The following is a 22,413-nucleotide window of genomic DNA, read 5'->3' as shown; positions in this document are numbered from 1 at the left end:
TGAGTCTCAGACAGCTTTAATACTATGAATGTGTTTGCTTCTCGTGCATTTAAAAGAAGAACCGAAATTAGGTCCTAGTTTTACTGTTCCTGCCATTTCTTGGATCCTTTATTGGATTAGGAAAGAAATATCTCTCATTTTTGATTGGATTCTATATTTGCAACTGATTAGTATCATTAAGTGCTACACTATACTTTCCTGGATTTGATAATAGACTTGTTCTTGATGTGGAACTGTTTTCAGCAGAATAGGTATTTATTGTATAAGTACCATAATAACATAACATAACAACAGAACACATCATAACACTTACACGTCCAACACACTACATACAATTGGCCGGTTTTGGCATAAGCTTCAACACAAGAAGTACAATAGCGGCTTATGGGGGAAACCCTGGGATCTGCCACAACAACACATGAATATCCCCCCCTGTTGTTATGTCTGGTGTTACTCTTGGTCGAGGAACTCTCTGACTATCCTACATGTGTTCAGGATTAAGACTTTCTGGAGTTCCTTGTAGGTGTTCGCTGGGAGACCTATTGCTGCTAGGCTGTTATGTATGGTCATTGTAACCATACCTGTTGTTGACACGATGATCGGGATGGTCGTTATTTGTTCCAAATGCCACATCTCTTTGATATCCGGTCTTAGGTTCGTGTACTTCCTGATCTTTTCCCCATGGGCTTTCTGCAGGTTGCCAGTGTTGGGTACCGCTATGTCAATCAGATAGATAGCATTTTTCTTCTTGTCCACAAGGATTATGTCCGATGTGTTCTGCGGGATTGTCCTATCCGTTATTCTGGCGCGGTTCCAGTACAGCTTTTGAATTGGGGTCTCTGGTACTGCCTGTAGTTCCTACTTGTAGTATGGTACACTTTCTTTGGTCAACTGGTATTTCCTCGCTAACTTCTGATGTATTATCCTTGCTACCTGGTCGTGTCTATGAGTGTACTCAGTCTGGGTGATCACCTTGCACCTCGCGGGGATGTGTTGGATCGTTTCTGAGATCAGGTGGCATCGTCGAAATGTATAATCGAACACTCAGGACTCCTTGGCGATTTATTTTCTATAGTTCCTGGTGTTGATTACCTGGTCTTAATTTCCAAGCATGAATCCTTCAGTCTCAGGGAAGATCGTCCCGCTCGTGAGCCATGCATTGGAAGCAGTTTTATCAATGTGATCTTGATGGAGATCATTGTAGTGTCTGCCATGGGGTGTGTTCTCTGACCATCTTTCTAGCTCGGTTTGTGCCTACTGGTTGGGGGAATTCCTCGCTTAGGTTGAGTGGGGTATACTACTTGTCTATCTTCCTTATGGCTTGGTAGAGTGCTGCTGTGTGCTTCTAGAAGCAATCCTTCAGGTTAACTATCGCTGTCTTCAGTTGCTTAATGAGGTCTATCAGGCCCATTTCTCCTTCACGGACAATTGTCAGTCTCTACATGGCAGAACTCGTGTGGTGTTGGTGGCTCTTGGTCATCATTGTCGTTGTCTTTCTCATGATATATTCTCCAGCTCGGTGTTAGTCCAATCTATGACTCCGAAGTAGTATGTTAGCACGGGGATTGCATAAGTTTTTATGGCTTTAACTGTGTTCTCTCCGTTCAATTTTGCTTTCAGGAGGCTGCTGAGAATGATGATATTTTTCGATCAGGCACTTCTTGATTTCCTTTTGCTCTAATTGCTGAGCCTGCATCATCCCAAGGTAATTGTAGGCCTCTCCTGTCATTGCTTAGATCTCTTTACCAGTCATAGCTTAGATATCTTTACCAGTCATAGCTTAGATCACTTTACCAGTTATAGCTTAGATCTCTTTACCAGTCAGCAGCTAGTAGTTTCGGCCGATTAATTTTCCTTGGTGCATTTGTCTAGACCAAATTCCATCCTGTTGTCCTTGCTGAATTCTTTGGTGATAGAGAGTAGTTGCTGGAGTTGATTCTCGTTTGCCGCGTAGAGCTTGATGTCATCCATGTACATCAAGTGGATGAGGGTGTACAGATTCTTTCTTCTTTCTTTGAGGTTATATCCCTACTTGCTGCCGTTAAGCATGTTAGATAGCGGCTTGAGTTCTAAACAGAACCACAATGGGCTCAGAGCATCTCCCTGAAAGATTCCTCTTCTAATGGGGATTGTCTTGTTTGTGATGTTCCCGACCTTAATGGTGGTACTCTATTTCGCCATTGTTGCTCCTAGGAAGTTTGTCACTATCGGATTGACCTTGCAGATCATCAGGGTCTCTATTAGCCAGCTATGATTTACGGAGTCGAAGGCCTTGCGGTAATCGATGTAGGCCGGGTATAGGTTGCGGTGCTTTTTGAAGGCTTGCTCCATAACTGCGGATCTTTTGTGAATTGCTCCTTGCATTCTTTTCTCCTCCGACTGCATCCTTTCTGCTGTTCAGCCATTATGTTCTGACTCTCTAAGTGGTTTGATATCTTCTTGGTTATGCAGCTGGTCAGGATCTTGTACACCTTTAGGAGGCAGGTGATTGGCCTGTATTTCGCCGGGCTTTTTGTATCTTCATCTTTAGGCTTCAGATATGTGACTCGTTCAGTGAGAAATTTCGGGATTTTCTCTGGGTGCCTTATCATTCGAGTGTACTGCTCTGCTAGGCTCTTCTTGTACCGGGTGTTATGGATGCTATCATTCCTGGGGTTCGCCAATTATGGGTGTTTCTGATCGACTGTTTTACCTCTTCTCGAATCGCCCACTCTCTCATCTCTTGTATGTCTTTGGTTTTCTTCCGTTCTACTTCTTTTCTTTGTGATCGATGTAAGGAGTGCACTGATCTTAAATTACCATTTGGTGCACTGAGGAACAATTTGAGTCCCTGAAAAAACGAGTGCTTGCCCTCGAAAATAATGCACCTGGGAGCTCGTCAAGGACTCAAAACTCCAGCAATCTACCAAGTGATGCACACCCGATTCGAGCCTCAAAACAGAAAACCAAGTGCAAACTACTCTGGTTAAAAAGGACATTGTTTTATTAGGAGACTCCATTGTCAGGGAAACGGGGAATATTTTTTGTAATAAGGATAGGTGGAGCACAACCAGGGTATGTCTGCCGGGAGCAACTATTGATGATGTCACCAACAGATTGTCAGATTTTAAAGGGGTTAAAGAAAATATTATTATTCATGTGGGGTCAAATGATATTAAACGTATACGATCTGACGATTTGTTGGAAAAAAACAGGACCATGCTGAGGAAATGTCGCGAGCTAGGCCACAATGTGTATGTGTCTGCAATTCTGCCCAGACATGATAGGATAGGAGGGATTATATGTTAAGAGCCTTGTGGATTAACTCAAGATTTGAAGGAATCTGCAAGGCTTTAGAGGCTAAATTTCTATCAGCATGGCCCACACTTGTAGGTAGAAGGAATTTGTTTTGTAGAGACGGGATACACTTAAACAAAGGTGGTGCAAAAGTTTTTGCCAGTATTATTGAGGATACCTTAAAGGTTCAGGGAAACTGCTAGTTAGGGGGAGGTGTGAGTAATACTGACACGCGTTTATCTGATAATATTGGTCAATGTAACTCTTGCACATACCTTAAGAGTTCTTATCTGTTACCCCAACTGGACGTATTATCTAGATGTTCTGGGGGCAAAGACGTTTCACGTGAGCGGGTAGCTAATATCAGGGAAGAGAGCCTAAAAAACTTCAAGGGTTGTGTTTGGGTTGTTAAATATACAAGAACAGTAAATCTTAATTGTTTATACAGTAACGTTAGAAGTGTCGTCAATAAAATGAGCGAATTCGAACTGCTGGTTAAAACAAGTAACGCGGATATAATAGGGCTTACAGAGACGTGGTAGTGCCACCCGGAAATTGGGGATGATGAGTTTCAGTACGGCTTGTATAATGTATTTAGGAAGGATAGGTTAGATAGAACGGGTGATGGGGTAAAGCTTCTTATCAGAAGCAGCCTGAGTGCGACGATAACTTTCCCGGATTCAGACATTTCACATGCTAGTATAGAGTTTGTATGGTGTGAGATAGTTGGAAACAAAGGTATAATGAGAGTAGGAGTAATCTACAGACCAGGTGATTGTGAAGATTATGACAAAAGCCTCTACATGAAAATGGAATGGGCAAGTAAGCGTCAATGCCTTATTATGGGTGATTTCAATTTGCCTCTAATTGATTGGAGTAAATGGGAAGGAAACTCGACATGCGGAACAAAATTTTTAAATCAACTAGATGACTGTTACATGTATCAACATGTCAGCGAAAGTACTAGAGAAAAGAATATCCTAAACCTCATCATTACCCATGAATCAAATGACATAACAGGGCTGACAGTACAGGAACCAGTAGCAGGAAGCGATCACGGAGTTCTACGGTGGATGATGACGAGAGAGGTAGCAGAAGTAAAAGGCAAAGGAATGGGTTTTAATTTCAGAAAAGGAAATTACGATGCCTTAAGGTACTACATGGCCTCCATTAACTGGGTAGATATCGCGCAGAGAATGAATACAATTGAACTGTGGTACGCTTTTAAAACATTAATCACAGATGCCTTGAATGCATATATACCATTAAAAAATACTCCACGAGAAGGGTTCCAAGTTGGATGAATAGTGAAGTTGCCACATTACTTGAGCAGAAAAAGGTGGCATGGAAAGGTTACAGAGCAATAAAAAGTACTGAAGCCTATAACAGCTACAAGGTGATGTGTAATAGAGCCACAGAAAAGGTTCGACAGGCAAAGCAGTTTATGAGAAATCACTAGCAAACAGAGCAAAGAGGGGGGGGATAAGGAATTCTTCACATATATAAATGCCAAGAAGAGCAGGACAAACCAGATCGGACCTTTACGTAAGGGAAAGGGGATAGTAATAAATACACCAGCTGCCGTTGCAGATGAACTCAACAGTTAATTTGCATCGATATTTACAAATGAAAAGCCTTTTGGGGCAATGGGAAATTGTGGGAGCGAAGTTAAAAAATATGTAATTAATGATATTGAAATTTCGCAAGATTATTTAATGAAAACACTTTCGAGCCTACAGACCAGTAAGGCTCCTGGAGTTGATGGAATATACCCTATAATCTTAAAAGAGGCGGCAAGCGAGTGCATTGAACCATTGAGGCTGATTATGCGAGCATCACTAGACTCTGGGGAGATTCCCTTGGATTGGAAAAGTGCAAATGTATCTCCCATACATAAGGGTGGCTCTAAAAGTGAAGTTGGAAATTATCGACCTGTCAGTCTGACTTCAGTAGTAGGGAAAATCATGAAGGCAATGATCAAGGGTGGAATTCAGGTTCATTTGGATCGAAATGAAATTCTCAAGGATACTCAGCATGGTTTTGTAAAAGGAAAATCATGTTTAAAAAATCTGGTTCGCTATTTCGAAAGGGTCCCTCACGAGCTGGATTTAGGGAATAATTTCGACATTGTTTATTTAGATTTCAGCAAAGCTTTTGACTCAGTCCCATATGAGCGGTTGCTTTATAAGCTGGAACAGGTTGGTATCACTGGGAAAATCCTTAGATGGATAGAAGGATGGCTTCAGGACAGGAGGCAGAGGGTTGTGATAAATGGCTACTCCTCAAATTGGGTTGATGTAAGAAGTGGGGTTCCCCAAGGATCAGTATTAGGACCAATGTTGTTTTTAATTTTCATAAACGACATTGATGAAGGGATAGAGGGCGTGATGTCTAAATTTGCAGAAGATGTTAAAATTGGTAGAGTAGTTAATGATCACTGCCAAGCTGAGCTTCTTCAGAGAGACCTAGATAGACTTCATGAATGGTCAGAAAAATAGCAGCTGTGCTTTAATCCAACAAAGTGTAAGGTATTACACCTGGGAAACAGTAGTCCCAAAAAAACTTATTCACTTGATGGAGTTCAACTAAACCCAGTACTGGAGGAAAGGGACTTGGGTGTTACGATACGGTCAGACATGAAATTCTCTGAGCATTGTAAACAGGTTGCAAGGAAGACCCCTGGTGTCCTATCGATGATCTATCGAACTTTTGCAAGTAGAAATAGGTACGTGATAATCCCATTATATAAGGCTTATGTTAGACCACACTTGGAATTTCAAGTATGGAGACCGCACCTAAAGAAAGACATCGAGCTTCTTGAAAAGGGTGTTAAAATTGCCTGGTGAGATCGGCAAAAGGGCGTCCTTATGAAGAAAGACTTCGAATATGTGGGTTGCAGAGTTTGGAAACTAGACACGTTAGAGTAGATTTGATCGATGTGTTTAAGGCTCTGAGAGGCATCAGTAAAATGAATGAGGACAAAATTTTCAAGATTATAAATGATGCTAGAACTAGGGGACATAAATTCAAGTTACGGGGGGAAATGTTTAGATTGGACTGCAGGAAGTTTTATTTTAGCCAGCAAGTTATAAATTACTGGAATAAGTTGCCTTCATGGGTGGTAGAGGCCGACAGTTTGGGGAAATTCAAAGGTCATCTGGATAGTACTTTCGGGTAAGGGAAGTGCATAGGATGATAGGTTTAATTTCTTTTTTTTTGTTTTTTATTAATTATTATTATTTAGTTATTTATTTTATTTTATTTTTTTTGTTTTTATCATTGTTTTGTTCGGATTTTTTTTTTTTTTGGATGGTGCAGCATAAGCCATAGGCTTTCTTGCACCATGCAGCCGTTACTAATACTAAATACTATACTATCCAGGGGGCTCTGCTGTTACATCTTACTTCACTGCTCCAGATATTTCCTAGGAACTCCTCGATCTTCTTCTTCTTCCCGGGTGGTCCGTTCTCTGCTTTTTCACTTCACCCAGATTCCTGTAGAAGGCTCTTTGGTCCTCATGGAAAATTCGGTTGTTTATTTTCCTCTGGGAGCTCTCTTTGTATAGACATAATCTCTTGTTGAGTGCAAGGAGGTACTGCTTCAATGTGTCCAAATATTCTCCTATTCTCTGATTTCTGGTCTCATGTTTGCTGTGGACACTGTCTCTCATGAGGATGCTCTTCACTTTTCCAATTAATTCGTTACTCCTATTACCCTGTTGGTACTGGGTCAACTGACCTATCTTGACTCTTTATTCTACTATCTTCTGCTGAAATCTTCTTTCCCAAGCTAGCGGTTCCTTCTGTTGCTGGTCTCTTGTTTCATTTCCATTAATCCTAGCGACTGCTATGGCAGCACAGTATGCGGCTGTGTGGATAGCCTCCAGCGTTGCACCATTGTAATGTGCCATTATTTGCGATTGAGGTGGTCTGTTATTCTCAACATGATTTTATTTGGCCTATGCTTAGGTATCAGGTGGGTTCGTGTGGGGTCTATTCCTTCGAATTCTGTTAGGGCTTTTTTCCACTCATCTTTTCTGGATATCATGACTTCGTCTCTTTCAACTTCAGCTACTCTGGGATGTATTCCTTCTTGCTCTTCCTCCTATGGTTCCATATTAACCATATTCTTTGTAGTTGATCACTCACATCTTGCTTGATTTTTTCCAAGATGGCAGGAGCTATTAGGTTCTTCGTGACGATCGTCCTTCTTTGGTCCGCTAATCACTGTTAGGTGACCTGAATATCCGGGAATCGTTCGAACCACTTGGTATGTAGTTGTTGCCTGTACATTGTCATATCAGTCCCTAGCCTGCTAATTTTATAGTACACATGCATGATGTACGTATTCATTTTGATGGTCCATTTCATGCATTGGCATCTTCATTTCTGGGTGGTCAGTAGTGCAATTGTGCAGGAAGCACTTCCAGTTGGTGGAGCTAGATGGTCTTGCCCTTTTCTTGTGGTAGCCTTATGGGGGACAGCACCGCTTGTTCACTGTCTTGCTTGGGAGACTAACTTTTTGACCAACCCCTCTGACTAAGGAGTGAACACGATTGAATTTATCTTGCACCACACTCGATGCAGTATGATTAATATTTTTTGTGACATAATCAGTCTATGGAGGTGGATTTGTTTAGCTTTGGTACATTTTTTTTTTTGTTCTCGCAAATAACACCAGAAGGTGCCACTATCTGCTCAGCCGTCACTCCAACCTTGGGGAAGGTAAGTTCAAGGGAGCAACTTTTGTCTTTTTTATCATTTTATTATTATATCGGTCTTCCAGCGTAATAGCCTCGCTCGCCTCCACCAAAGCGGGATTCGAGCCCAGGTCAATTAGGCTGGTAGTTCAATATCTTACCCACTGGGCCATCGCGCCCTTTATTATTTCAATCTGATTGGGGGCTCCACCTCGTGATGGGTATTGCTACCAAGTACACAGGGTGGTAGTTATGTCTGGTGTTACTGTCGGTCAAGGAACTATCCTACAGGTGTTCAGGATTGTAACTTTCTGGAGTTCCTTGTAGGTGTTCTCTGGGAGACCTACTGCTGCTACTGTTATGTAGGGTCTTTGGCACGATACCTATGATTGTTACTTGTTGCACATGCCACATCTCTTTGATCTGTCTTATGTTCGTGTACTCCTGTAAGGTTTGTGATTGAGACGCCATAGATCGGACTTGCTGTTCCAACACAAACCACAGATGCTGGATGGGATCAATGTCTCTGGTGAATTTGAAAGCCAGGGCAATACATGGAAGTTTTCCTTATGTTCTGCAAACCAGTCTTGAACAATCCAGGTGGTGTGGCATGCTGCATTATCTTGCTGAAAGATGGCACTGCCAGAGGGTAAGACCGTTGCCATGTCCAGGTGTACTTGGTCAGCAATGTTTAGGAAGATGTCAGAATGCCCAGCACATGGATGACTGGACCCAGGGTATACCAGCAGAACATCAACCAAAGCATGACACCACTGCCACTGGCTTGTTTCGCCTTCACTTCCTTAGGTAAATGACACACACACGTACCTGCCCATACACACGGTGCAACAGGAAATGATTCATCGGGACCAGACGACCTTCTTCCAATTACTCAAGGTCATTTATATGCTCGCGTGCCCACTGTAGGCAGTGCCAGTGGTCAACCGTGGTTAGCATGGGCACTCAGAGCAGCGTGCGGCTGCACAGCCCCATTTTCAGCAGGGTTCGCCACACTGTGTGTTGTGACACATTACTTCAATCAGTAGCATTCCAATTACCGGCGAGTTGCGCCACAGTCTCCATGTACCATCTGGGAGAGCCTTCACTCAACCCGAGCATTGATGAGCCATGGTTGCCCAACACCTCGCCTGCAGTTTGGGGGTTTGCCCTCCTTGGACTACTTTTGGCAAGTACTAACCATGGCTGACCTGAGCACCTCACCATCCATGCCGTTTCGGTTATGCTCTGACCCAGTTGTCTGGCCATTACAATTTGGCCTTTGTCAAACATGCTCAAGTCCACTGCCTTTCCTATCTGAAGAACAAAAGTAACACTGATTAACAGAGCTCAGTATCAGGCGTTTTTTATAACGTGTCCTGCCCCGCCCTGTAGTTTCTTCTATTTGCACGACTCGCTGGTCAATGTTTTGGCTCATCAGTGTATAGTCTGCTTATAGCATTAGCAAAGGCACATGATGCAAAAAAAAAAAGGCAAGCTTATATAGCATCAGCAAAAAAAAAAAAAAAAAAAAAAAAAATCGCGTTTATCCTGTACACACAAAAGATGTTTTGTATAAACCTCTTTGAGACCTATTTAATTTCAAAAAACTAGAACTGAAACCATGAACGATGTAATTTATGCTCATGTCCACTACTTAATCTACACGCACCCACTGCTTACTCTACCGAATCAACGTTTGGAAGAGGTTAGGCCAATAGCCTAATTAATCATTTGATTGTAGCCATTTGTTCAATAGTATGATTGCAATAATACAAGTATTTGTATTGTTACAATCATACTATCACGTTTGATCGTGTTACTCAGTCATGCTTTGTGATGAATTACACATGAAGCGCTAATGAGATCCGCAAGAAATGACAATATCCATGCATAATATGCTATCTAAACTGACTTGGTTCAGGATCTCAACGAGTACAAGCATGAGATAGTAACGCAGAATATTCCATTTCACAATGAGGAAACAGAGATACTGCCAGAGATGAAATATATCGAGATCTATGACAATAAAGAGCTTGTACTAGATCGTATGAATTAGACTTGGACATTCGCAAAACGATTGAAATATGTAAGATATGTCAAGACGACCCTGACACAGCACATGGTAATGACCTGCTTAGCCTTGTAACATGACTGCGAGAAGACCCCTTATGAGACTTTTACAATCATCCAAATAGCAAGATGAATGACGATCTAAAGCTCACCACGCTCAACTGATTCAGTGCAATTGTAAAGAAATGCAAAAACTTGATGATCAATGAGGACTTCTACAACTTAATGAGAATGGCCAATGACAAGCAAAAAATTCTAAATTACATGTAATTTACAGTCTGTTATCCTCCAATCATTAACTGATTCAAATATTCTTGATGGTCCAGCTGGTTGCAGAAAAATTATGATTCACCTCTTGATGGAAATATACAACCGTTTCTGTAATACAGATGGGTACTGTAATGCTTACATTACATGCGCTTCAACTGGTAAGGCTGAAGCACGTGTAATGTAATGATCTTGGTAGTGCTCAGAGCCAGTTTATGTCAGCTCTGAGCACATCCCAGATATCACTGCCTGCAAGATATCCATTTCTCTGGTTACCAAAAGGTTTCTGCAATGGGGGCAATTGTTAGCCCAAAGCAACCTAAGTGGTATGCCCCGAATCATAAATGTTTTTCTGCAGCCAGATATGAGCACATCCAAGGTCACCTCCCATGATCCTTTGGGCAATCTCCACTCCCAAGTCTGTTCTTTTTGCCTTTCCCATGATGTTTTGTGCTGGTCAAACTATGCTATTTTTTTTTTATATTAAATTTTGCAAGATATCAATATTTCTGGTTTCTAAAAAGGTTTCTGCCACGGGTGGCAATGGTTAGTTTAAAGTAAAGTATGTAAGTCGTATACCCCGAATCCTAAAATGTTTTTCTGCAACCAGCTTGTTTATGCCATTGAAGATCACCTCCCATGATCCATTGTGCGATCTCCTCTCCAGACTGTTTTTTTGTTATGAAATGGAAATGACATCATTTCCACATCACAAAATCATGACAAACTGATTTTACTACCACCTGAAACTTAGTGCCACCAAAGATGTTTACACATCAATAATACTTCCCATTTCACCCATCCATGCACTCCAAAAGTTTATCTAGTTCAATCGTGAATTTCTGTCAACTTCCACAATGACAGACGGAAGCTTGTTCCAGCAATCAACTACCCATTGGCTAACGGCAAATTTATGCACATCAATTCTGCAACTGCCTCTCCTCAATTTGAATTTATACACCCTCAGGTGCAGAATCTGAGCAACAGGAAGAATGCCATCAGCATTATGCTTGCTCAGCCATTCAAGGCCTTATACATCTTAATCACATCACCATGAAGGTGCCTCGTCTCCAGACTCTGCAATTTGCAGAAATTAAGCCTTTCTTGATGACAGCAACCCTTTGTTCCACTCACTTATCTTAGTACCCTTCTCTGTACTTGTTCTAGAAACTCTACATCCTTCCTAAATTGAGGCCTCCAGACTTGCATGCAGTACTCAAAGTGTGGCCTGACTACTGCCTAATACAAGAAGGTAATCACCTCCTTATCCCTGCTAGCAAAATTCCTATATATCATTGACAAGACCCCATGAGCTACTCATGCAACCTTTTTGCACTGCTCAGAAAACCTCATATATGACTGCACCATTACCCCCAGTTCTTTTTCATTCTCTTCTACCCTGAGTGTAGTACCACCCAGTTGGTATGTTACTCTGGGGTTACTGCTACCCATATGCTGCACTTTGCATTTGTCATTGTTAAACTTCAGTTGCCACCTCTCAGCCCATCTGCTCAACTTTTCCAGATCCTGTTGCAGTAGCATACTGTCCTTACTGTCAATATCAACCCTACTAACCTTCGTATCATTTGCAAACTTCGATATTAAGCCTGATATACCTTTATTAATATCATTGGTAAATATAGAAAATGGAAATGGGCCCAACACGGACCCATTAAATAATATGGGCCCATACAATTAAAGATTTGCATCTTAGCAAATTTTCAAGCTCCAATTAAATGCATATAGTATTGAAAAGATATTTAAATTAATTTGTTCGTTTGCTGTGCATAAATTTTATTACTAGCATCATTAATGTAAAGCATATATTTAAAACAGTTCTGTTTGATTGTTATGATTTATAAGTTTGCAAACTGACAAAATTTCACAAAAAAAAAGTAGTAATTTTAATGAATAATATTTACATAGCTTTATTTAAATCCTTATATATTAAATTAAATTACAGAAAATTTTAATGAGTGATTTTGTTTTCATTTTATTCATGATTATTCCATATATTTCAAAGAAATAAACAATTTGTTTATTTTACACAACATATGGAAAACTGTTTGTAATAATTAAAAATATTACAATATATACATCTGGTACAATAAAATAAAGAAAATCACACAATTTCAAATTATGAACAGTATAACTTCTGCTTATGACTTCATTAAAAAAACAATATATATATATATACTCAGATGCATTTCCTGCAAGAAATATCACCTATACTTGAATGCATTTCCTCCAAGCAATGCACCTATCTTAGATGCATTTCCTCCAAGCAATGCACCTATCTTAGATGCATTTCCTCCAAGCAATACACTGATTTATATTGGACGGACTATTTACACAATACTGATGTAGTATTTTAAATATATTTATAATGTCAAGAGACTGTTTGAACTAATGTTAATGACAGTGATTATACTATTAAGTATCAAAAAAATTGTTGAGTCTACAGTAGCTGGCAACTTTGACGTTATCCAAACTGTTGATTAAAACATAGTCATATTTTGCTTTTTAAAAGGTTCAATATGTAAATTAATTTTAGCAATCAGTTTCCTTGAATGAGTACTTTCTGGTCTCCATTCTCACAGGTAGTCTCAGAGAAATGACTATTTTTCCTGGTCAGGGAGTTGCCTGAATTAATCTGAAACTCTGAAGCTGGTTCTATACTTTGGTCAGATGAGTTATTATCAGAACTTGGAGAAACTTGCTGATTGCATCCAATGGATTGTTGCATCTTAAATAAAATTACAGTAACTGTATTGAAAACATAATCAACTACATAAGAATTATAAATATTTATGATAAGTAAGTTAAATAGTTGTAACAAATGCAAGCGTTAGTAAAATTTCAAAGTTTGTGGACAGTTTCTGAAATAATGATAATAAGATCCATTGTAAAAACTATGATTATAATGAAAATGATTAATTCCATAAAGAGGAGGAAGAAATCAAGGCTTATGGACAGTGCTCAATTATTCTGAAAAATGAGGAATAAATAAGTTTTTATTGAATGTACCACAGTCTATAAGTAACAAATGAAAAGGTCTTTTTTTTTTTTTTTTTTTTTTTATATAGTCTTCTTTGTAGTCTATTTTTATGTTACTTCTTTCTAACTTTTTTTTTTTTTTTTTTTTAATTCTGATCATGCTGTATGATCATTCTGATCATACAGCATGATCAGGAATGTAAAACAATCTTAATGTGTTACTATCACAAAATATCATTTGCTAGCAATTATGTGGAATAATTTTAGCAAATATGTGGGACAATTAGAAATGGCTCTGAAGGCATGGTTAAGCAAATACATTCTTTGAAACAAAGATCAAGTAAGAAAAGGTACAAAACAAGTACATGCTCAGCTTATGCTAAGGTCAAAAAGATGAAAGTGCTGCCACTTTTTTCCCCCATTCGTGTTTACCATGTTCACCAAAAAATCAACAATTATTCTACTGGGCATTTATTTAGCTTATCATGATGGGTTACAGTACAGGTGACCCCCGCTTAACGCTGATCATTCGTTCCGGAAAAACAGAGCGCTAAGTGAATCTGCGCTAAGCGAGCGCCGCATTCCCATAAGGTAACATATGTATTTGTGAGCTGCGGTCGGTGCCATAGGATATTTCCTAATCAATAATAAACGGTAATAAAAAGATGCACAAATGTCGGTCAAAATATTTAATATTCAAATATTTGCACATATAAAATATTCTGCATTACATACGTATAATTATATGGTAACTACTTGCGTATCAAAAGTAAACTTAAAATTCTAATTAAAATAATGAATTTAATTGATTTAATTTAATGGATGAATTTAATCATGAAAAATGTGTGGATTTGAGTTGAACTTTGGCCCTCTTCCAAATAAACTAAAAGGGGTATTAATTTTAAATGGCCCGCAGCGTTACCACCCAACAATAAAGTCAACTAATCCTTCGCCGCTTTGAAACTTGGCATGTTTTTTGTTCTTTCAATATGAAACTTCTTTTAGGCATTCGTTTCCACAAAAGTCCCGCTTCATCTATGTTAAAAACTTGTTGAGAAGTATAACACACAATACCCCTCTTCAATAATTTTAACAAGTTCTTTTTTGAAAGTTTCGGCTCCTTGATCTGCACTAGCGGCTTCTCCCTGGATTTTAAATCTATTCTACCAGCCCTTACCAGTTTTAAATGGTTCCACATTTTTTTTTTTTTTTTAGGCAAGTTTTCTTCAGATCATCATATTGGCTAATCTCTCTCTCTCTCTCTCTCTCTCTTTTTTTTTTTTTTTTTAAATATTTAACTTAACTGAATTCTGCATTGGAATATTATCTTCAATAAAATTAAAGTCTTTCCATTTCAATCCTAATAGCCGGCCTAGTCCTAGTTGTTTGCAGTGGAACAGCTATCTTTCCCGCTGCTAAAATTAATTCTTTATTTTTTTATAATTGTTCTATCCACAGTTAAAGTTGCAAGACCTAAATTATGGCACACATCCGCTTGTCGTTGACCGGAATCGATTCGCTTCAAAACGTCTAATTTAATTTTCAAATTCAGTCTTTTTCTTACATTTATAGTCTTCGTACTGCGCCCAGACGTTGTTGCTTTTTCATTCTTATCGGCCATTATTGACTCTTCGAAAATGTAACTGCGTTGGTTGCATTAGATACAATGTTCAAGTAAACTGTCCGTTACACACGATGTCTAATACTGTACTGAGTGATGACTAGACTTCGGAAAAATGCATGTAACGCAAATATTACAAATAATGTATTTGATCATTTTTTAAAATTTTGATCTCGGAACTACGTAACAAGTGACTGTACTGCAATTAAATTAGCGTGAGAGAAAATTTCACTGAGCGTGGGAAAATTCCTCAAGTCGGCGTGGGAAATGTTTTAATGCTGTTTTGCTATTCATTTTCAAGCTATCGACTCCATCAAATGAAACGATTTCATTAAATATGTCAGTGTAATCTGTAAAAGAGCGTTATAGTGATCTGTGACAGCGTTATAGTCAGATACGGGTTATAATATAAGAACAGCGTTAATTCAATATTGGATTATTCGAAATGTAGTGTATTTCAAAGTCATTATCATTCCCTGACCAGTGAATATAGGGATTTACATGCATTTTAGTACAGATTATTTTAAATGCACTTTCAATAATTTGTAGTCTGAATTTGGTCCGGTCCTGCAACTTTTGATTAGCTTGTATAATTTGAAAAGATCAATGAAACCCTTTAGGCAAATGTTGTTATAGCAAAAATTTTCTAGTGTATTGCATACAGTACCCTCATATTTTACATTTCACTCACTTCCCTAAGAACTGCATGTGGAATCAATGAGAATTCATGTAACTGTAAACATGTATTATGGGCGTACACATAATATCATGGGGAAATTTTGTTTATATCATGGGGAAAAAAAAAAAATTAAAATAATTAAAAAAAAACACAAACAGTATTTGCTAATGATAAAAAATGTGCACTTGCCCAACAGAGGTTCTGTGAATTGTCAAAAACTTATGTAAAGTCGAATTTCCATAAGTCGAATATTACATAAGCTGGAGAGGAGTGCCTGTACTTTGCATTTGTCAATGTTAACCTTCAGTCTCCACTTCTCGGACCATTTGTCCAACTTTTCTAGATCCTGTTTCAGCAGCACACCACTAATGTCATTAATAATACTGCCAACCTTTGTATCATCTGCAAACTTCGACATTAAGCCTGATATACCTTCATCAATATCATTGATAAATATACAAAACAACAGTGGGCCCAACATTGAACCCTGTGGTACTAAAGATGAATATGGCCAAAACAAAGTCAAGAGAAGAATAAATTTTGGATGGATAGCATTCAGGAAATATGGTCACATACTGAGGAGCAATATCTCTATTTGTCTGAAACATAAAATAATGAACCAATGTATACTCCCCACCATGACTTATGGAAGTGAAACTTGGGCACTCACCAAAAGAATGGAAGAGAAGCTGAGAACTACACAGCAAAGAATGGAATGATTTATATTAGGAATCATACTCTTAGATAAGAAGAGAAACACACGGATTAGGCAGCAAACTCAAGTAAAGGATATTCTTATCAAAACTAAAGAATTAAAATGGTCTTGGGCAGGAAACAGATGGACTAAGAAAATAACAGAATGGTACCCAAGAGGAGCTAAGAAAACCTGGAAGACAATGATGGAGATGGACAGATGAAATTCATTAGTTCGTGTAGTAAATGGATGGTCATTGCACAAAACAGAAGGAACTGGAAAGTTGCTGAAGAGGCTTTTATCCTGCAGTGGATTGAAAATGGTTGATGATGATGAATACGCTCATTAATAAATAATGGCAAAAAAAAAGGGAGAGAAAAAGATTTAAATAATTATGATTAATTTTATATTTTAGGGCATGTTTAAAATAGTAGGTTAACATATATTTTTGAGGTAAAATGTTTGTATTAATAGACATTAGAAACTTCATAAATTTCTATAAAAATTCCAACTGGTATTAAAATCAGCTACCTAAGAGTTTTTTTTTTCTTCTTAATATTTCCTGTTAAGGTGAGAGATGAATTTTCTCAGTCCTGGAAGCTGCAATTGAAGTGTCAAATTGCATATGGTTTGCAAGTCATGGTTCAACTATGTTTGGTGTAGTACAGTGGGTGCTACTTATTACAATCACAATTGGTAAAAGAAAATTGATAATGTTAAATGGAGGGGGTGTTTTAATGAAATATAAAAAGATGTTTATCTTACCAATCTTTATTTATTTATTAATCAATATATATATAGAGTACTCTGCATATATAGCTACAATATAAACGCATATCAACTGATTTCAGTGTTGAAAAAAAAATTTTTGTCCACTGACTGGGCAGTCAACAAGGATGATTGATAGTAAGCATAGTGTTATATCTAGGGACACTGGGAAAGAAGTTCTTTACCTCTTAGCAGATAATTGAATATACCGATTTTTTAATGAAATTATATCTATTTTTATCAATTCTCGATCCTCCCCTAAAATAAATAACATACATATACCACATCTACCAGATTTGATTTTAAAATCTTGCAAGATAACAAAGCACACTTATTCAGTAATTATAACAGTAATTATCTTGCAAAGTTTTAATATTTGATTATCTATTGTTATTTAACCCATCAAATTAATAACAACATTAATAAGAACAAATCTATCAGATTTGTTACTGTTATTTAATTTTATCAAAATTTACTCATGTACTATATTTATATATTTTTAAAATTTATTTTAAACTATTTATAAAGCATTTAATTATGTACTATATGTAATTTAAAAATACACCTACATTGAAATTTGGTGGTAATAATAATAAATTCAGAAATTTTACCTTTGGGCCATTCCAAAGAAGGGAAAATTCTTGACGACACCAACTCAAAATGAAGACGGGAACAAGCGTTGATGGCACTAAGTAGAGAAGAGCAGGCTGAGGGCTATTCATTAGATAAAGGCCAATATATGTTATTATCAGTCCAATACCATATGCTGGGGGAAGAAAAAAAGATCCATTACACATCAAAGTAAAATACAATTATGTGAAAATGAAACAGTATCAAGGATATTTAATTAATACTACCACACTTATCCTAATTTACAAGAGCTTTAGTCTGCTGTGAACAGCTGTAAGCTGATGAATAACACATATCTCATTATTGAAACTGCCCTGCCTGAAGAGAATAGATGGTTTAACCAAAAATATGCATATTTAATTGCAGCACATATGGACATAAACAATTAGCATGTCACACTAACCAGTACTCAGTAATGTGTCTGTCACCGCCTTGGCAAAGGAAACTGCAAGTACTATAAAAATATGTAAATAGGCAAAGAAAACAGTAAGAAAATGACTATTTATAAAGCATTTAATGTTTCTAACATGCATAGGGTAATACAGTGTGTGTGCAGATGATGGTCTTTGAAAAGGATCAGACCATTCTGTTGCCAGAAGCTGTATGGTCAATATGGTAAATAACTGTTCATGTAAGTTGGTGATGCCTGAAAAGTTAGGTGCTGTTGGCAACAATGGGTACTCTGACACATCACAAGGGCTCTGATAGCATCATAAGAATATCAGAATAAGAGGAACAACAGACATGCCAAGTAGAAAATAATAAACATATTTGTCATGATCTGCAAACTTCTAACACTGATGCCATCCTCTCTGTGCCTGTACTGGAAAAGGAAGGGATGCAGCAATTAACATATGATTATGAGAAGTGGGATTGCTTTTCCACTGTACATTGCACTGTCTGCCTCTGACACCATCCTACTGTCTTTAATGTCTACAGTGGCACAGGGAGAGTGAGAACTATAAGATGAAAACAATGGCATCACATTGCTTTTAGTGATGAATCAGGTTTCTGTTTGAGATTCAGCAATGGCTGTATTTTTACCATCACTGAAATTGCCTCATCTGAAAGAGTACATGCCTTGAGCTCAAAATAAAGTAGAATGATAGATATCAATGTAAACAAGAAATGAGTACATCCGAAGATACTAGGAACAGGGATAATCCAGCCTGCATCAGGGAGTGACATACTGAGTCAACAGCTGGAATCATGGAATGGGCAGACATCAGTTATAATAGCTGTTCACTTCTGTTTGTTATTGATGATGCAGAGACACCTGTTGCAAACCATTCTAAGGTCAGTGCTTCTGCCCTTTCTATGCACTGCTCCATTCAAGGTACTATTTTCCAGCATGTCTGTAAACACCACTGAATTGATACACAAACTTAATCATTTCTTGTTTACATTGATATCTATCATTCAACTTTATTTTGAGATCAAGGCATGTACTCTTTCAGATGAGGCAATTTCAGTCAATGATGAGCAGTGCATTATTATTAAAGTTAGAAAAATTCTTAACTTTATTACTAGATAAACACATAAAATGATTCACTTAGTGGTAATATTATCTAGACCATATGGACATTACACAGTATGTTATGTTCCAGTATGACAGAGAGAGCATGAACTAATTTATCCTCTTTCTCCTCTCATTCTCTTGCATACAAATTTCAATTTGCTTAAATACTACAAGAGAGAGACATCTCCTGCTAACTATTTTCACAATTGAAAATATTCAAGAATGCAACTTGTAATTTAACTCGTTTGTGGTCAAACACAATTCTGCTGACTCCCTAAATTGGAAGCTTATAAAAATAGCAGTTACAAACATTTGTTTGTTCTAATGTAGGATTTCAAATGTATCATATAGATGACAAAATGTAAAGGACATGTGAAGCTTTGTGTAAAGCAAGTTTTATTTCTACTGTTAGTAGTGGTACCTGTAATGCAGAGATGATAACATAAATAAAATAATTAATTCAGATTTAACTATAACTATTTCAGACACAAGTTCAACAAATCCCCAAGAATGTGTGGCAAATGAATTTTCTGTTATGGACTGACTCTATAGTGTAAGTTTGTTTGTGGAATTTAAGCTTTTTAAAAACATCTATCTATATATATATATATGTGTTTTTAAATATTAATTTGTTTTTATTACTTGATTTCCCAATATTAAAGTGAAATTACCATCAAAAATAAAATCAGAATAAAAAAAAAAACCATTGCTATTCTGTGTGTGTGTGTGTGTGGTCATCTATAATAATAGTTGGAAAAACAGATAAGGAAAAGTAGTACATACTTTTCATTAAAAAAAGTACTACACATACGTATGAAGATGCATTAGCATTAGCATTAGTAGAGGCATTTGATGCAAGAAAGCAAGCTTATGCAGCATCAGCCAAAAAAAAAAAAAAAAAAAAAACCACTTCCACTTCACCCCTCCGTTCGTTCAAAATACCTGTCCAGCTGAGCCTTAAACTTATTTAGGCTATCAACCTCCACCACAAGGGATGGAAGTCTGTTCCACCAACCAACCACCCGCTGGCTAAAGGCAAATTTCCGCACGTCTATCCTACATCTGTCTTTCCTCAATTTGAATTTATGCCCTCTCAGGTGATTATTCTGAGCTAGAGGAAGAATCCCATCAGCATTGAGCATGCTTAAACCATTCAAGGCTTTATACACCTCTATCAGATCACCTCGCTGGTGCCTAGTCTCCAGACACTGTAATTTGCAAAACTTAAGCCGTTCTTCGTAAGAGCACCCCTTTGTTCCATTCACTAATCTTGTTGCCCTTCTCTGTACTCGTTCCAGCAGCTCTACATCCTTCTTGAAATGAGGCCTCCAGACCTGTATACAGTACTCTAGGTGTGGCCTGACCATTGCCTTATACAATGGAATAATCACCTCCTTATCCCTGCTGGAAAAATTCCTGTATATCATTGACAATACTCCATGAGCTACTTTTGCAGCCCGTCTGCACTGCTCAGAGAACTTCATATCTGCCTGCACAACCACCCCCAAGTCCCTTTCATTCTCTACCACTGTCAGTGTTGTACCACAGAGTTGATACGTTGCTCTGGGGTTGCTGTTTCCCATGTGTAGTACTTTACATTTGTCAATGTTAAACTTCATTTGCCACCTCTCAGCCCATCTGCTCAACCTTTCCAGATCCTGTTGCAGCAGCATAGTGTCAGTAGTGTCCTTGACAACCCTGCCAACCTTTGTATCGTCTGCAAACTTGGACATTAATCCCGATATACCATCATCAATATCATTTATAAATACAGAAAACAATAATGGACCCAACACTGAGCCCTGAGGGACTCCACTAATAACATCAGTCCACGATGAGCAGTGTCCATTGATTACCACTCTGTCTTCTCCCCCTCAACCACCCCTTTATCCATAGCAGTAATTTGCCTCCAATGTCACACTGCTCCAATTTGTGTAGCAGTCTTCCATGTGCAACAGTATCAAAAGCCTTTCTAAGATCCAAGTATATAATATCAAAGTTATTCCCTGCATCCAGTTCTTTTGTGACTGCATCATAGTATCCAATCAAGTTGGTCAGGCAAGACTTCCCCTTAACAAAACCATGCTGTGTCTGAGCTATAACTGAAGTCTTGTCTAAATGATCCTGCAGTGCTTCTTTAACCAGTGCCTCCATTAATTTTCCTGGAACAGAAGTTAAGCTCACAGGTCTATAATTACTTGTGTCAGCCTTTGATCCTCCTTTGTGAATTGGGGTCACATTTGCACATTTCCAGTCTATGGGTACCTTCCCCTCCCCTGAGTCCAAGGAAGCTCTCATAATTATGGCTAAGGGTTTGCTTACTTCCTTTGCTGCCTCCTTTAATATAACTGGATAGATCCCATCCACCCCGGGTGCCTTTCTTGTGTTTATCTTCAACAGTTTCTCCTCCACTTAACTCCCAGTTATTTCAAGATTCTGTAACTTACTGCTAGAGTTGAATACACCTCTGGCATTCCCCTCGCTGAATAACTCCTCATGTGTGAATGTCGATGCAAAATATTCATTTAGTTTGTTAGCTACCTGAGCAGGATCATCAACACTTGACCCATCAATATCAAGAGGACCAATCTGATTCATCCCTCTCCTTCTAGAGTTTACATAAGTAAAGAACTCTTTGCTGTTTTTCTTTGCATCCCTTGCCAAGGATTTCTCGTAATCTGCCTTCGCCTGCCTAACCTCCTTTGTAACTTGGTTGCATATCAACTTGTATCTATCATAGGCTTCTGTGTCATGTGTTAATTTGTAAGTATCCCATGCATTTTTCTTCTCTGCCATATGCCTCATTAGTTCATCTGACATCCATTTTGGCCTAAACCTTGAACAATATTTCTTAGTTGGTATGTAAAGCCTAGTAGCTTCCAAGATAAGTTCTTTGAATGCTTCCCATTTTGAATTTGCTGTTGGTAACATCATCAGTTGGTCCCACTGTATAGAATTTAAATACTGTCTCAGTCCATCGTAGTCGCCTTTACGGAAGCAATAACCCTTCCCTTTACCCCTAATGGTAGTTACCTCTTTGAGTAAATCCCACTTCAGCACACTATGATCACTGCCACCTAGTGGTTCATTTATCTGCAGATTCTTAATGCATGAAGAATCACTGCTGATAATCAAATCAAGAGTATTGCTCCCTCTAGTTGCCTCCCGAACATGCTGATGTAGAAAACAATCA

General features: G+C 38.1%; 1 protein-coding gene across 1 annotated transcript in view; it reads right to left on the bottom strand.

Annotated features, from left to right (window-relative positions):
- Positions 1-12,476: 12,476 nt before the first annotated feature.
- The window catches only part of LOC150081117 (signal peptide peptidase-like 2B), a 172,839-nt gene continuing 162,902 nt past the window's right edge, over positions 12,477-22,413 (bottom strand). Inside the window, exons 14-15 of the mRNA XM_090381216.1 lie at positions 17,683-17,837; positions 12,477-13,058 (exon numbers count right to left, since the gene is read on the bottom strand). Of these exons, the coding sequence (XP_090237342.1) occupies positions 12,870-13,058; positions 17,683-17,837 (344 nt within the window). The 3' untranslated portion in view covers positions 12,477-12,869. The remainder of the gene's footprint in view (positions 13,059-17,682; positions 17,838-22,413) is intronic.

This window comes from Mastigoproctus giganteus, chromosome 9 (assembly GCF_048544385.1).
Source record: "Mastigoproctus giganteus isolate SK-2022 chromosome 9, ASM4854438v1, whole genome shotgun sequence".
NCBI lineage: Eukaryota > Metazoa > Arthropoda > Arachnida > Uropygi > Thelyphonidae > Mastigoproctus > Mastigoproctus giganteus.
The sequence above is the reverse complement of the archived record's forward strand: the minus strand, read 5'-3'. Positions and strand labels throughout refer to the sequence as shown.